The 15,727-nt window shown below is 46.0% G+C and overlaps 2 protein-coding genes across 10 annotated transcripts; one reads left to right on the top strand and one right to left on the bottom strand.

The window, feature by feature from the left end:
• The first annotated feature begins 953 nt into the window (after positions 1–953).
• TOMT (transmembrane O-methyltransferase) lies at positions 954–3,464 on the top strand. The gene is made up of 3 exons (XM_081282214.1): positions 954–1,269; positions 2,320–2,516; positions 2,984–3,464. The coding sequence occupies exons 1-3, from the start codon at positions 1,011–1,013 to the stop codon at positions 3,302–3,304; spliced, it is 777 nt and encodes a 258-aa protein (XP_081138340.1). The 5' UTR covers positions 954–1,010; the 3' UTR covers positions 3,305–3,464.
• A 464-nt stretch (positions 3,465–3,928) lies between these two features.
• On the bottom strand, positions 3,929–7,426 carry ANAPC15 (anaphase promoting complex subunit 15). 9 transcript variants are annotated; one of them, XM_081282216.1, is made up of 7 exons: positions 6,960–7,425; positions 6,110–6,175; positions 5,766–5,848; positions 5,507–5,631; positions 4,890–4,949; positions 4,453–4,590; positions 3,929–4,306 (listed from the first exon to the last, which is right to left on the bottom strand). In XM_081282216.1, exons 4-7 carry the CDS (start codon positions 5,624–5,626, stop codon positions 4,247–4,249), a joined length of 378 nt encoding a protein of 125 aa, XP_081138342.1. In that variant the 5' UTR covers positions 5,627–5,631; positions 5,766–5,848; positions 6,110–6,175; positions 6,960–7,425; the 3' UTR covers positions 3,929–4,246. The 9 variants fall into 9 exon arrangements, with proteins under 9 accessions (XP_081138342.1, XP_081138341.1, XP_081138347.1 ...); XM_081282215.1 differs by having other exon boundaries at positions 5,507–5,636; positions 6,960–7,423; XM_081282223.1 differs by having other exon boundaries at positions 3,932–4,294; positions 5,507–5,636; positions 6,960–7,400.
• Positions 7,427–15,727: the final 8,301 nt, after the last annotated feature.

The following is a 15,727-nucleotide window of genomic DNA, read 5'->3' as shown; positions in this document are numbered from 1 at the left end:
ACATCAATTATTGAAAACAGGTCCAGCTTCTTGTCTCAGGGTTACTTCCCCTAAGGACTTCCCCTCTGGTCCTGTACTCCGGTCTTCCCTAAGCAGGAGCTTCCAGCCCAGGTAAGCGGGCCTTCTGGGTTCACAAGCACACCCAGTTCACGTCCACTATCACTCATCTATTCACATCCATTCATATAGTGTTTTACCCACCTCCAACCAGGAGCTTTGCAAGGAGGCCTGCAAAGTCAGATCTGGAAGGGGAGGGTGGTCCAGAACATGGGAGAGGGACTTGGAGAAGAGGGCTGGGAGAGGGGAGTGTGTGTGATGTGTTTATGTGTATGTATGCACTTATAAAGGGAATTCTGAGAGATCACAGAGGAAGGGGAATATAAGAGAGGGAAGATAGGACTGGAGATGAAATATAGAATCAAGGACTCCTTCCATTCCCAGGGAAGAGTAAAGGGACAGTCTGGTGTGGGAAGACATCGCACTCTAACACCTTATAAAGTGTTTTGATTACCTTTACTGAAGCAGTCCACAGTGACAGTGAAGGGTTTTTGAACTACAAAGCTTTGCTCTTTTGCAACACAGTAATGGGTCAGAAGAGACCCATAGCATACCCCCACCATACTGTATAGTGGGATATGATGGGGGTATGATATCCTAGGAGGAACTGAAGAAAGAAGTCCTGAAGAAGGGGTGACTTCAGGGATGAAGGGAAATGGGTTGTAGCAATGTGGAGATGGGACCAGAAGTCAATAGTATTAAGAGTGGTATGGGGTTGGGTGCTGAACAGAGACAGTATGCCATCCTTTAAAGTACAGTGTTTTGGAATCATACCAACCTGGATTCAAATCCCAATTCTGCTGTGTGACTCTGGGCAAAAAACTTAATCTTCCTTAGCCATGGCTTGTAAAATGTGAGCCTAATAATTGCTAGTGGCAAAGACCACGAATGACAAATTGTGGGGTGGGTTTTCCCCTCCCTGCCTCCCTCCATCTCAGACCCAGGTAGGGATCATGTCCCCTGCCATTGCACTGGCATTCCTGCCACTGGTGGTAACATTGCTGGTGCGATATCGGCACCACTTCCGACTGCTGCTGCGCACAGTCTTACTGAGGAGTTTCCAAGACTGCCTGTCAGGGATGCGGATTGAAGAGAGAGCCTTCAGCTATGTGCTCACCCATGCCCTACCTGGAGACCCTGGACACATCCTCACCACCCTGGACCACTGGAGTAGCCACTGCGAGTACCTGAGCCATATGGGGCCTGTCAAAGGTCAGTGTTGCCCAGCCTTCTGCTCCAGGAAGTACCCCTAAGATCTGGGATTTGTCACTGCCTTACTTGGTGAATTGGGCAGGTTAGTGAACCTCTTTGGGTCTCTTTTTTCTGATCTGGGAATGAGAGACCTGCATTAAGTCATTCATTTACCCATCAAATATTTATTGCCATGTTATTTGTACCAGGCATGTGCTAGGTGCTGGGAGAGGAGGTAGAGGCCACAATAGAACCAGCCACAAATGCTGGACTCAAAGGGAGCAAAATACACGGAAGAATAACCGTAACTCATTGCTTTCTAATTATCTGTGTCCCAGTCTTTCTTCTCTACCAAAGAGGCTTCTACATCTGATTCTACATCAGGAAAAGTGCCTGCCTGATTTATCTCAGACCCGACTCCCAGCACAAGTGCTTTCACAATCTTAAGAAATTCAAGATCACAAAGATATCCAATGAACAATAAATAGGGATGAAACAGGAAGCTTCTCAGGAGTCTCAAAGATGGGATGGTTGCTTTTGCCTGGGCTCTCCTGGAGGAAGCCACATTTGAACTGAGTCTGGAAGGATTTGTTTCAGGTTGAACAGGTGGATAGGGACAGGTGTAGAAAGGCAAAGCCAACCACAAATACAAATGCAGCATGAAGGAATGAGACAGCAATGGTTGATTCTGGGCAGTTGTTTCAGATGGCTGTTATATAGGTTATAGGTAGAAGAGCTGAGAACTGTAGCTGGAAAGGTAGGATAGGATCAGGTCTGAGAAGTTCCTAAACACCAGGGTGAGGTTCTCAAGTCCAATCCTTAAGGCTTTTAGAATCACAGGAACAGGGATTGATAAGATTATATAGATTTATATAGATGTTATATGGATTTCTAGTCTAGTGAAGACTAGACTAGCGGGGAGCAGTGGGGCAGCTGTAGTTATGATCCAAGAGAAGTAGGATCTTAGGTGGTTGAAGCTGCAATGAGGCAGGTGGGCATTGAAGATATCTTTTCATAAGGAGCCCTGCATCCATCTCCCATGTCTTCTACAACAGCCCTCTCACCCTGTAGGTCAGATCCTGGTGCGGCTGGTGGAGGAGAAGGCCCCTGCTTGTGTGCTGGAGCTAGGCACCTACTGTGGATACTCCACCTTGCTTATTGCCTGTGCCCTGCCCCCTGGGGGTCGCCTTGTCACGGTGGAGCGGGACCCACAAACAGCAGCAGTAGCTGAAAAACTCATTCGCCTGGCTGGCTTCGATGAGCACACGGTCAGCCTCCCCATGCCTCTGCCCCTGATCTTTTCTCTGCTACCCCAGGCCTTGCCCTAGCCAGGCCTCCCTTTTGAGGAATTCCCATTTAGGAAGAAGGAAGCAGCTTAACTTAGGCAGCTGGGATCCTGGAGGGTGTGTGAGCTCCTATCATCTTGTCCCAAGTCACTTGCAAATATTTTCTTCTGCATGACAAAAGTAGTAGCTAAAAAAAAGGTCTCCAGAGCCCAGCAAATATGAATCCAAATCTTAGCCTTCCTCTAGTTAGCTTTGAGTCCTTGGGCAAAGAACATATCCTCTGAATCTTAGTTTCTTTATGGGCAGAATGGAAATGACAATACTAATCCTGATTTCTTGGGTTCTAAGCACCTAGAAATGCCTAACATGAAGTAAGCCAGATCCTGGTTGGGTCCAGAGTGGGAAAGCAATCTGGCCAATCCTTACCTCCAGTACCTCCTACCCAACAGGTGGAGCTCATTGTTGGCAGCTCAGAGGAGGTGATCCCACGCCTACGAGCCCAGTACCAGCTGAGTCAGGCAGACCTTGTACTCCTGGCACATCGGCCCCGGTATTACTTGCGGGACCTACAGCTGCTAGAGGCCCATGCTCTGCTGCCAGCTGCTGCAACTGTCTTGGCTGACCATGTGCTCTTCCCTGGTGCGCCTCGCTTCCTACAGTATGCCAAGAGCTGTGGCCACTACCGCTGTCGGCTCCACCACACTGGCCTCCCAGACTTCCCAGCTATCAAGGATGGCATAGCCCAGCTTACCTATGCTGGACCTGGCTGAGGTCCAGGACCAGGGATATTTATCAACACTCCCTACCCCTGCCCAAGCAAGGACCTCAGAACATTTATTTCCTCCCTGTTCGGAGCCTGACATGTGCTGGGCTCAGAGCTGGGGGGCGTTTCTCCCTAACTTTACCCTTCCAGCCTCCACACTGACCCAAAGTGTCATATTCTATCAGGCTGCTTGGTTTCACTGGTCCCCCTCCTTCTGGAGAGATCCTTGGATAGACAACAGACCATGGGCCTGAGCCCCCAACCCAGCTCTGTCACTGGTTTTCTGGGTGACTCCAGGGGAGTCTTTTGCCCTGCTCAGAGATTTAATCCACTCTCTTAACATTAAAGTTGCTGGCTAGGAGAGCCTCAGGGCTTCTCAGATCTAGGCTTCAGAAAGCCTCTCCTCCCTAGCCCATACCATTCTGCGTGGAATCAGAGGAAAAAGCAGATAATGAAAGGCCTGAAGGAACGGTTTGGTGCCAAGTTGGGCCAGGAGAAATGACACAGGAGCTTAGGCGCAGGCTTCCCAAACCTGGCCCACTTGGCCAATTAGGTTTGCTTTATATCCCTTGAATGTCCCCTCCCCAAAGCCTAGGAAAAGATATGCATTCCTCTGGGCCCCACCAACAAATAGGGAATAGACATGGGGGAAAAGTCATTCCTGTGTCTTTATTAAAGAGAGTTAGAAAGAAACCAGACCTGGCAACCAAGGGGTGAGGTACTGGCCAGGCAGGTGGGGTAGGCTCAGGCTCTGGGAATTCAAGGGCCAACTGATGGCCTAGGAGGGGTCAAGGAGACCAGGTTCTTGCAGCAGCTGAGGAAGTGCCCAAGGGTGAGCTTTTAGGCATTGGGGCCATCAGCTGGTTCTGCAGGCTGAGGAACTAGGGCAGGGATGTAGGGTAGGTTAGGCTGGCCTGGAATCGCCCTGAGGCCACCCTGCCTTGTCTACCTAGATCATCCACTGGTCCTGATCCTGTTCGTTGCCTTCCATGTCCACCTGGAGAGGAGGCTGGGTGTGGGTGGGGAGGGGCCTCAGCCAGCCTCAGCCCCAGATCTGGCCCTTGGATGAATCCAGGGTTTCTGTACCCGTTGGCCATCAATTAGGTCAGGGGCAGGGGCCCAGGAACAGAGGCCCTCCCCTACACTCCCACCTACCTCATTGACCTCTCCATCATCAGGTGATTCGTTATAGTCATTCATCTCGTCCATGTCCTGCATGTCCTCATCATCCTCTGAGTCCTCTTCACTGTCCTCATCGTCTTCATCATCCTCCTCTTCCTCATCATCATAGTGCTGGTGGGGTAGGGGAAAGCCTGTAGGCCCTACAGGGCTGCCTGGACCAGTATAACAGCTGGCCAACTTGGAAACCTCCCTCTCCCTGACCTTGCCCCCACCTTGAGTTTAGCAGGCTGATAGATGTTCTACAGGACCTTGGTGTTAGGCCCGATGCCCACCCCATTAAGCTCCCCTTTTTAGCATTGGCCCACTCTGAGAACCACAATTGCACCAAGTCAGAAGCAGAACATTCAGAATTAGTACAGTTGTGATCCACCCTGGGTCTCACATAGGCCCCACTTGCAGGAGCCACTCACCTCTGAGGCTGGCTTGCCAATAGGTACCAGGTTGTTGTCTTTCTCTGCGATGCTTTGAAGCTGCAGGCAAAACAGGGAGGGGAAAGCAAGGCTAGGGCCCAAGCAGGGCAGGTCAGGGACATGGGACTGGCCCACTCTGCCCTCAAGAAAACCATCAAGTGTTGGGGAAAAGCTTCTTCCCGGTTCTCAGGAAAATTCAATCCCTTTTCTCCCATTATCTGCCATGTATAAATCTGACTCAACTACTTAATCTCCTGGGCCTTGGTTTCTTCATATAATTATGGTGAAGGTGAAGTGAGATAATTAACCTAAAACACGCCATCTGCTAGGTTCTGATAAATGATTAAAATTGCTAATTCCTGTGATTTGAGGAATAGAGCTTGGGCTGAGTGTCAGAAGCCTAAATTCTAATCTGTCCCAGAATTTCCAGGGTCCCCAGCAAATCAGGGTACCATAAAGATGAGAATTTTGGTCCCCTGATTCCCAGCCTGATTATTCCCAGCTAAGGACAAAAAAACTCTCCAGGGCAGGTCGTACAGTAAGGCTGGGTCCTGGCCAGAGGGAGGGATAGGGGATATGTTTCTGACTGTGCTATGCTTTGCTAGATCCTCACTCACCCAGGCCTGATGCTGCTGTTCCTGCTGCTGCAGCTCTGTCTCCTCCACACAGGGCCGATCCAGATTAAACCACAGTGTCTCAGTCACCCGGGGGAAGAGTGAAGGGAACAAGGTGGACATGGCTCCTAGACTGAGGGAAAGTGTTAGGTGAATGTGTTTTGTTTTAGTTTGGTTTTTATTTGGTTGTAATTTGATTTAGGGACTGGGTGGAGTGGAAGGTAGCAGGGAAACAGGCCTTCCTTCTAGGAATGAGACAGACCTGGGTTCGAGTCCTGGCTCCACCACTCACTAGGTGTTTGACTTTTGCCAAGTCACTTAACCTCTCTGGGCCTGTTTCCTCATCTGCAAAATGGGGATAATAACAATTATATCACCCTCACAGTTATTCTGGTAAATAAAATAATGGATAAATCAAATCGTAGGCTGGTTGTTCAAGGAGGTAAGAGAATGGGAGCCAGATTTTAAACTGGTATTACAAAATTAGGGAAAGCAGGGCTCTAATGATATTTATGTCTACCCCATCCAAGCCCTAAAATTTACTTTTTGCCCCTTTATGATGGTCCATACCACACCCAACCAGTTCAAAACATTTGGGACACTAACCACTTCTTTGATGGACCCGTCAAACTGGGGGCTTGCACCACGTGCTATCAGGGTCCAGTAAGCAATCTAAAAGGCATGAATAAATGAGTAAGCAGATGGAAGACTGAATGGATGAACTAATATTTAAGAGAACAAATCCAACTTTGTGAACTCAGCTGACCAGATAAATCCCAAAGGTTCCGATTTAAAACTTCTTAGCTCACAGACAGGAAAACTGAGACCCAGCGACAGGAAGATACTGGCTTCAGGTCACAAGGTGAGTTGGGACTTAAAACTAGTGCAGGGAAGGGATCCAGGCCAGGCACTGAAAGAGGTGAGATGAAAAAAAAAAAAAGATCTGTCTCGTTTTCTAGCTTTTGCCCTAACTTATTGACCGACCCAAGACCAACTGCTGGCGTTCTCTCGACCAACGCCAAGCGCGTCCACTCTTGACACCCTAGAACTAACTCAAGGACAGAGATCTTGCCTCCGAAAACCTAACAGGCCACCGCCCAGTCTTTGCTCATTACGATAATGACCGTGCGGTTGACCAACAGGAAGAAGGCAGAGGCGGGACTCGGACAGGAGTTTTCCCTTATAGGGTCGCTAATCGTGAAAGGAGAGGGGTCTGGGTAGAGCCAATTAACTGAAAGAAATGCTGGGTGACAGGAAGTGACACCAATGAATGTCGGGTCTTGTGTGAAGGGGTGGGGCTTAGTCTTGAGGAAGCGGTCAATGAGCAGAAGCTATTTACGGTTAAAGGAATCTGAACATGGAGCTCCTGGGGAGGCAAGTCAAAGGGCTGGGTTCCCCTGGGGGAAAGAGGAAAGAAGGAGCAAGAAGACGGCCGCAGCCTCGCTTCTGTACTTACCCCGCCGGAGGCGGCAGCCGGCGGCGACCCGGAAGCGCTTCACCTAGCCTGAGCGGAAGAACCCACCAAAATCCGGGGACCCACCAAACGCATGCGTCCTTCGTGTCCTTTTGTTTCCCGCTCCCGCCCACCACACCGGAAGTGACGTTTGTATATTAGCCGGTACAAGGTGGAGAAGGAAATTTGCGGCTCCTACCTCTTGGCACCGCCTTGCGTTCCACCCAATCAGCTTTCCATCGTGACCCGGCCAGCAGGAACCCATTTATCCCCGCCCCTTCGTGGCCGGGCCGTATTTGCGCGCTAACCCAAAGAAATGGTTACCGTCAACCTGCTTTGGTGTAAGGTCTTGGTCCTGGTGTGTCCCGGAAAATCTGCTTCTACCCCAGAGTCGCTGGGTGATCTTATGCTTCTCCTGTATGACTTCTCGCAGACTTGGTTTCCCATTTGAACATATTCGTTATTTAATGTATGCCTTGAATAAAATTATTCGAGTCTTCACTGTATTTATTCCAGGTTCTGTTAGAAGCTGGGGATAAATCTGTGAATATGGTCACTACCCCCAAAGACCTTACAGTCCAGTGGGGATATCAGACCTGCACCTCGAGTGAATTCACTAATCTTTTAATATTGCTTGTCCAGTTGTGATATTAGAGATTACATACATGGTTGAGGTATTGGTTAGCTTCAGGCACAGCACTCTGCTGCTGGGGAATTCTGCTGTCCCTTTCGGGTCTGGACCAAATCTCAGAGGTCAATCTGGTCACCTCTTCCCCTCCTTAGTTGATGCATCTGTCTCTGCCTTCCCTTCAGACAGCTTCTGGTGGAAGAAGCCCTTTAAACCCAGCTCCCATTAAACTATATCACCTGAATGATATGGACAGTAGGCCCCAGGGGGGGAACTTCCCTTACTCTTCCCCTACCTGCCCTCCTGTCTGGCCTTAAATTAGCCAAAACTCCTCCCATGACCAGGCTCTCCTGCCGCCTCCCCCCGACCTCGCCAAAGATGTGCCCCTCCAGTGCTGAATAAAGCATCCCTGGTCCTCTGAGGTCGGCCTCCATTTTCTTTTTCTTTTTGAATCCTCTTTCATTTGCTTTCATCACCTACTAGTCTCTTTTCAGGGCCAACAATCATCCACAGTTCCACTCCTGTCCCAACCAGTTGTGTAAACTTTTTTTTTTAATTAGTTATTGATGGAACTTTATGAATTTATGTGTTTATATGTGGTGCTGAGAATCGAACCCAGTGCCTCACACATGCTAGGCAAGCACTCTACCACTGAGCCACAACCCCAGCCCCCAGTTGTGTAAACTTTGACCAGTCCTTTTCCTATGTCTACATTCAGTTTCTTCTTTAACCAGCATCATAATCTGCCCAGCCTTCCTCCTGTCCTAGGCTGCTGTGAGATTTGAATGAGATTAACAGCTGTTCAACAAATTAAAACCTATGATGGATATTTAGTTCATTTAGTAATTTTCTTCAATATTTATTCCTCCCCTACCACCACTTTTGTTTCCTTTCTGCTAAAAAGGAGCAGGATGTAATGAATAAGATGCCAGTTTTAGACAGCCACACCAAACTCTTAAATATCTCATCATTTTCCTTGAGGCATCCTCTGTGTGCTCAGAAACTTAAGGTCTAATAAGAAATCATTTGGTTTTCCAAAATGCACACCTCTTTCCATTGATTTGTCCTTTACAACCATTGTGCTCATTTTTTGTTTACTTACACTAAATAAATTTCTACAATAGAAGGAAAAAAAAAAAGCTGTTCAAGAGGAGAGTACAGTGCCTAATGAAAGTGATTATGTTGCCAAGCCACTCCATAAGTCCAGTGGCTTGGGAGGCAAGACGATCACAAGTTCAAACCCAGCCTCAGCAACTTACCCAGATCCTGAGCAATTTAGTGAGAACCTGTCTCAAAATAAAAAGGGTTGGCCAGGCGTAGTAGCCCACCCCTGTAATCCTAGAGGCTCAGGAGGCTGAGGCAGGAGGATCATGAGTTCAAAGCCAGCCTCAGCAACTTAGTGAGGTCCTAAATAACTTAGCGAGATCCTAAGTTATTAATAAAATATTTTTTTAAGAAATGGTCATGTCTATTCTTTTTTTTTAATTTTAATATTTATTTTTTAGTTTTGGGCGGACACAACATCTCTGTTTGTATGTGGTGCTGAGGATCAAACCCGGGCCGCACGCATGCCAGGCGAGCGCGCTACCACTTGAGCCACATCCCCAGCCCATTAATAAAATATTAAAAAGGGTTGGAGCCATTGCAGTGGCACCTGCCTGTAATCCCAGTGGCTCCAGAGGCAGGAGCATTGAGAGTTCAAAGCCAGCCTCAGCTATGGCAAGGCGCCAACCACCTCAGTGATACCCTATCCAATAAAATACAAAATAGATCTGGGGATGAGACTCAGTGGTTGAGTTCCCCTGAGTTCAATCCCTGGTAACCCCTCAAAAAAATTTAAAAACAGATTTTCATTATAGAATAAAATTTGCTTTCTTGGAAACATCCACCCTTTTCATTCATTCATTCAACAAATACCTATTGAATGTTAATATGTAGATTCCATCACATATTCTAAGTAGTGACTATACAATAGTAAACAAAATAGATCAAAGAGTCCCTAATCACGAACTTCCATTTTAATGAGAGAGATAAACAATAAAGGAGCTAGATAAAATAGTTTTAAGACTGTAGTAAATACTGAGGGGGGAAAAAGAAGTGAGAATAAAATATTGTTGGGGAGGTGTGTTAGATAGGCAAGCCACTGATGTCACTGCAAGGTATTGAGTAAAGGTCTGAAGGAAGACATAGACTTCTGATATTTGGGGAAGGGTATTTCAGAGACAGAAGCAAGTGCAAAGCAGGAACCAAATAGCTATGACCTTGCAGGTCCTAATAAGAACTTTTATTTTGTGTTGGGGAATCAGCAAAGGGTTGTTAGCAGAGAATCCATACAATCTGATTTCCATTTTAATAGAGATATTTTGTTCTATGAACAATAGATTTGGGACAAGGATACAATGTTAGGGGCAGGGAGACCAGTTAGGAGCCCATTATAATAACCCAGGAGAAGTAGATGAAAAGTGGCTGAGTTTTTAGTTTATTTAGAAGAAAAGGTAGACACAAGATTTGCTGATAGGATCAGAGGATCAGGGGGAGAACCAAGATTTTTGGCCAGAACAACTAAATTATTGGTATTACTATTTTTTGAGATGGGAAAGCCTAAGGAGGTGCTTTTTTGTCTGTGTGGGAGCATTATCTGAAGCTCAATTTTGGGGTGTGTTATGGTTTAGATATTAGGTGTCCTCCAAAAGCTCATATGTGAGAACAATACAAGACGATTTAGAGGAGAAATGATTGGATTATGAGAGTCTTAACCCAATTGGTGAATTCATCCCCTGATGGCATTAGCTGAGTGGTAACTGAAGGCCAGTAGGGTGTGGCTGTAGGAACTGGGTCCCTGGGTGCCTGCCTTTAGGGTATATATTTGGTATCTGGCAAGTAGAATTTCTGCTTTCTGATCATCATTTGAGCTGCTTGCCTACACCACATTCATCTGCCATGATGTTCAGCCTCACCTCATAGCCCCAAGAAATGGAGCCAGCCACCTATGGACTGAGGCCTCTGAAATTGTGAGCCCCCAAATAAACTTTTCCTCCTCTACAATGTTCTGGTTGGGTCTTTTAGCCACAGCAGCAAAAACGCTGACTAAAATAGGATGTATTGAGTTTGAGATGGCCATTAGAAATGTAGAGGGTACTCGAAGGTATATGGATATGCACATCAAAAGAGAGATCTGGGGGGCTGGGATTGTGGCTCAGAGGTAGAGCACTTGTCTAGCATGTGCGGGGGCCCTTGGGTTCGATACTCAGCACCACATAAAAAACTAAACGAGTGGAATAAAGATATTGTGTCCAACTACAACTAAAAAAATAAATATTAAATAAAAAGAGAGATCTGGGTTGGATATATTAATTTGGGAGTCATTGTTGAGCCAGGATGCAAAGAAAAGACCACCAACTTCAATTTTAAACCAAATTAAAGCAAGCTTATATTTTGTACACAAGGAGAGCTGGCCAGTGGCTGTCTCACCCAAAACCTAGACCAGAGAACAGCCCAGCTCTCAGGGAAGAAAAGGTTTTTTATAGCACAAAAAGTTACCAAGGGGGGGGTGTTCTTAGGAACTTACAGCTAACAGGTTTCTGGCAGACATAATACAATGGCAATTAGTAGATTAATGATCTACATGGCTTGATATTTTAAGGTAGGGAGTAAATTCAGATCCCAACATCAGAATTTATAAGGCACCACTGAGGTTTCAGAGAGGGTTGTTGTCTGATCATGGAGAACCAGGATTTATGAGGTGCCACTAAGGTTTTAGGGAGGGTTGTTATCTGGTCAAGAAAAGCCAGGAATGGGTGAGTGCAGAGCGTGGGCAAGAGTTCTAAACAAGTTTAGAAATCTCAGTATTTTATAGTAAAACAGAAATGAACTTTTCATGACTTTGTGACTAGATGGCTCCCAGTCTTAAGATAGAATTAGGCTGGGTTTATCAGTCATCAGCACATAGATGATGTTTAAAGCCATGAGACTAGATGAGATCACAAAAGGAGGTAGTGTAGATGGAAAATAGTTTCCCCTGATATTAAGCATTTGAGGAAACTAGGAGAAGCAGCAAACCAGATGGAGGAAGAAGGCCAAAAAGTTTAAAAAACCAGGCAAGATGGGCAGTATCCTGGAAGCCAAGTAAAGAAGGGTGTCAGGAAGAAGGGAGAGATCTAACACAGCCCAGTTCTGTACAAGATTGTGTTTCTTTTTGTTTGCTCAGCTGACCATGAGCTCCTTGAGGGTAGAGACTGAATGGTTTCTGTGTCCCCAGGGCCAGGCCTGACCTCTGGATACTTCATCTACTCCTTCAGTGATCTATGCCTTCAGCATCTTCTCCTCTGTTCCTTTTTCTTACAGGATTCCTACCTCAGGCACACTTTGCATCCTATCCTTCTTGACATCTCTGATCTGCTGGAAATTACCCAGTAACCTAGAGTTTCTTTCCACAGTCCTCAGCCAAGTTCAACAAGTCATGGTGACTAATTAGCTGGTGACATTTATTGAGTGTCAACTGAGTGCTGGACACCTTGTTAAACCCTGGGACAGAGTGATGGAGCAGAAAAAAAAATCTATGTCCTAGAGAAAAATACAGGCTAGGGAGGACTAAGACAATTATAGAAGAGGGTGGTGTTAAAAATCAATGTATGTAGAGTAAGCTGTAAGAACACAGTGAAGGAGAGATGAATGAGTTCTGGACAAACTAAGTTTAGACTTTTGTTCCAGAGAAGGAAACATTTGTGTGGGCCTTGAGTGATGAGTAGGAGTTAAGCCTACTGATAGACAAGTTGGAGAAGAGGGTGCACAAAGAAGCACATTACATTCAAGGACATGGAGAACAGTGAGAATCCATTTGGACAGAATTAAATACATGTGGATGAAGAAAGACCCAGATTGGGAAAGGGCCTTAGTGGTACAGATATGGAGTGGATAGAATGGGACCTAAGTATCCTGAGTATTAGCTCTGTTACTAACTTGCTGGGGACCCCAGGTAGGTCCCTCCCCATCCCCAAGCTACCACTTTCTCTAACATACTATCCTGTGTCTCCTGCTCTGCTGTGAGGCCCTTGAAAAGATTCCCAGGCTTGGCCCTTTCTATTCGAAAATTTTACCTATCTCTTCTTTCTATTGTACATAAACAGGGCCTAGAAAACTGAAGGCAGGGATAGGATGGGAATTTCCCAACAGTCAGAAATAAATCCAGAACTCTCTGGCTGGAGATGGAAACTCATGACTCTATGCAGAGAATTCTCCAGGACCAGGAAGGAGGGCCAGGGCTGAGTGGTGTGAATTTAATACCAATTTGAAATGCTTACTTACTCATCCCATTGGCCCTGAGTATTGTAGCTGGGCCCTGGTAGGGGACAGAGGAAAGTGTCACAGTCACCATCTTTCAGGCATAAAGAGGGTTGTTTGCTTTCCAAGGGGCTTTCAGCTTCCTCTCATCCTAACCTCAGCCCTGGGAATCCTGCTGCCTTTTAACAGAGGAGGAACTTAAGACTCAGAAACATGAAGTGGCTCATCTGAGCTGAAGCTATAATTCAAGAATGTTATTCATTCCACAGATCTTTTTTATGGGTCACTTGTTCAGTGATGAGGATCCACAGAGGAATCAGATTTAAGTTATAATCTTCTGAGGGTTCCCAATCTTATATGGGAGGCATAAAGTAAATCATTAGGCCTTGGAGGGCAGATTTCCACGTGATTCATCTCTATTTCCCCAGCACCTAGCACAATGCCTAGAGAAGAGTAGCCACTCAATAAGTGTTTTTTACAGTATGTGTTTCCTAATGAATTGACTTTTCCATTGGTTCATGTTCATTAATTCATGTGATGAATGCTGTAATGGAGATTGGTTAAGAAAAGAGAAGAGTGGGAACATTGAGAAATGAAGGGCAACACGTGGGAGGGGAATGGAGAAGGCTCCTCAGAGGAAATGAGACCTGCAAGATAGTGGAGTCAGGAAAGGGCATTTCAGTCTGGAGCGGACAAGGCCTGAAAGGACTTGAGGACTCTCTGGATCTGACTTGAGTTTAAGATGAATAGATGATTTAGAAGGGATGTCTATGGATTCTCTTTCAATTCTCCAGAATGCCAGCCCCAGGATGGGTGCTCTAGCCAGGATCCTATTTGCATGATGGGTTTGCATATATTTGCTTACTGCAGCTAAGGTTTTCTCACTCTTACTGAAGCAAAAATAGACAAAAAGACAGGTCCTGGAGATCAGGCTATGGACATATATCATCCCTCTTCCATCTGGTCTCAGATTGCACTTCAGGCATTTAATAACATCCGCCCTGCCCTGACCTCCAGCAAACCCTACACTGTGGAACTCCCCCAGAAGCTGAAATGGTGGGTGGAGATCAGACAGTTCCTGCCTGCCTGACCACCCACCTGGCAAATTCTCCCAATCTAGTAACAGGTAGTTACAGCCTCAGGGCCTGGCTGTCCACCAATTCGTGTTCCTGGGTTCCACCCTTTGCTTCCATTTCCTGGGCATTTCCAGGCAGGTCTGCCTATTTCCTCCTACTCTGAGTACTAGCTTTTCACAAAAACCACCCTTTATTCCTAAATAGCAAACATTCACAGTTTCACCAACTCTCTCCCTGTACCACCCACTCCCTGCACTCCAGGAATCTCGATTCTTTTTCCTCCACCCCTCACATCTAATCCCATCACTTACGGTTATATATATTTTGCAACAGTTTTTAAAATAAAAAAAGACTAAAGGGGCTGGAGTTGTAACTCAGTGGTAGAGCACTTGCCTCGCAAGTATGAGGCACTGGGTTCAATCCTAGCACCACATAAAAACAAATAAAGGCATTGAGTCCATATACAACTAAAAAAAAGGTTTTAAAAAGACTATAAAATAATATTAAAAGAAATTAACATATGTAGGAGGTAACTTCTTTTTAATTTTTTTAGTTGTAGATAGACACAATATCTTTTTACTGATTTATTTTTTATGTGGTGCTGAGGACCCAATCCAGTGTCTCACACATGCTAGGCAAGCATCCTACTGCTCAGCCCCAGCACCTAGGAGGTAACTTCTTAGACATGAAATTGCTAGGTTGAAGAATACCTACATTACGAACCCCCTAGCCCCATTACTAAAGATTGAACCCAGGGACTATGGAGGCTACATCCCCAGCTCTTTGTATTTTTTATTTTTAGACAGGGTCTTGCTAAATTGCCTGGCTTTGAACTTGGGATCCACCTGCCTCAGCCTCCTGAGTCGCTGGGACTCCACTGCTCCTGTGCATCACTGCTCCTGGCCATTAATACCTTTTAGAGATAGCAAATTGCTCTCCAATGTACACTCTCACCAATGACAATGACTATTTTCACAGAATCTCATCAATACACAGAATTATCAAAAATCTTGATCACTGAAGAATTACAAGCGGGGGCATGGCCCAATTCAATTGGCAGTTTTAAGTAATAATCCCATTTTTAAGCAAAAATCCCATAAATTTTGGTGTGTGCAGAAGGGGTTGGATGTAAGCAGAAACTGGGAAAGGTAGGCTAGTTGGAAAGTTGTTTTGGGATGATGGTCCTATCACTGAACATTTACTGTGTGCCAGGCACTGTTCTAAGCAGTAGGAATTAAAGTCCTGAACAAAATGCATACAAATCCCTTGCTCTCATGACATTTGCAGTGTAGTCAGGGAGACAGGAAAACAGTCACACAAATGCATAGTAACATCAACTGTTGCTAAATGCAATGAGAAGAATAAAACCAGGGAATGGGAGGAGAGTGCACAGGTGAGAATGGACACAATATTGGAAAGAAGGTGGTTAGAAAAACCCTTAGTAATGATGACACCTAAACAAATTCCTGAAAAAGTGAGAAAGGGATCTGGGTAGAAGTGGGGAATTGGGTGCTGGAATCAGCATGACCAGAGCTGCAGCCACACAGATGGCTGATGTCCAGAACTCCTGCAGCAACACAAGTCAGTGCCCGGCTCCCCCTTCCCCTCCCCCTCCCCCTCCCCCTGCTATATTTCAGAAAGCGCCTCTAACTCTCCCCAGGTCACAAGCCAGAAGCTTGAGTTATTTTTGTGTTCTATCTTTCCCTCTCCCCACACATCCGAAAGGTCTCCAAGTCCTGGAGATTTTGTTCACTTAGTATAGTCATGTGTCACTTAACAAAGAGGAC

Source organism: Spermophilus citellus (assembly GCF_964194105.1).
Source record: "Spermophilus citellus genome assembly, chromosome: 2".
NCBI classification, from domain to species: Eukaryota; Metazoa; Chordata; class Mammalia; order Rodentia; family Sciuridae; genus Spermophilus; species Spermophilus citellus.
Note: the sequence above shows the minus strand (reverse complement) of the source record. Positions and strands in the feature narration are given on the sequence as shown.

What these genes read in the sequence shown, in the direction of transcription:
- TOMT (XM_081282214.1), top strand. Translation starts at nt 1,011, where the DNA reads ATGTCCCCTGCCATTGCACTGGCATTCCTGCCACTGGTGGTAACATTG. An exon ending in CCATATGGGGCCTGTCAAAG is followed by an intron (nt 1,270 to 2,319) that starts GTCAGTGTTGCC and finishes CTCACCCTGTAG; the next exon opens with GTCAGATCCTGGTGCGGCTG. An exon ending in CTGGCTTCGATGAGCACACG is followed by an intron (nt 2,517 to 2,983) that starts GTCAGCCTCCCC and finishes CCTACCCAACAG; the next exon opens with GTGGAGCTCATTGTTGGCAG.
- ANAPC15 (XM_081282221.1), bottom strand. Translation starts at nt 5,626, where the DNA reads ATGTCCACCTTGTTCCCTTCACTCTTCCCCCGGGTGACTGAGACACTG. An exon ending in AACAGCAGCATCAGGCCTGG is followed by an intron (nt 4,950 to 5,506) that starts GTGAGTGAGGAT and finishes TTTTGCCTGCAG; the next exon opens with CTTCAAAGCATCGCAGAGAA. An exon ending in TTGGCAAGCCAGCCTCAGAG is followed by an intron (nt 4,591 to 4,889) that starts GTGAGTGGCTCC and finishes CTACCCCACCAG; the next exon opens with CACTATGATGATGAGGAAGA.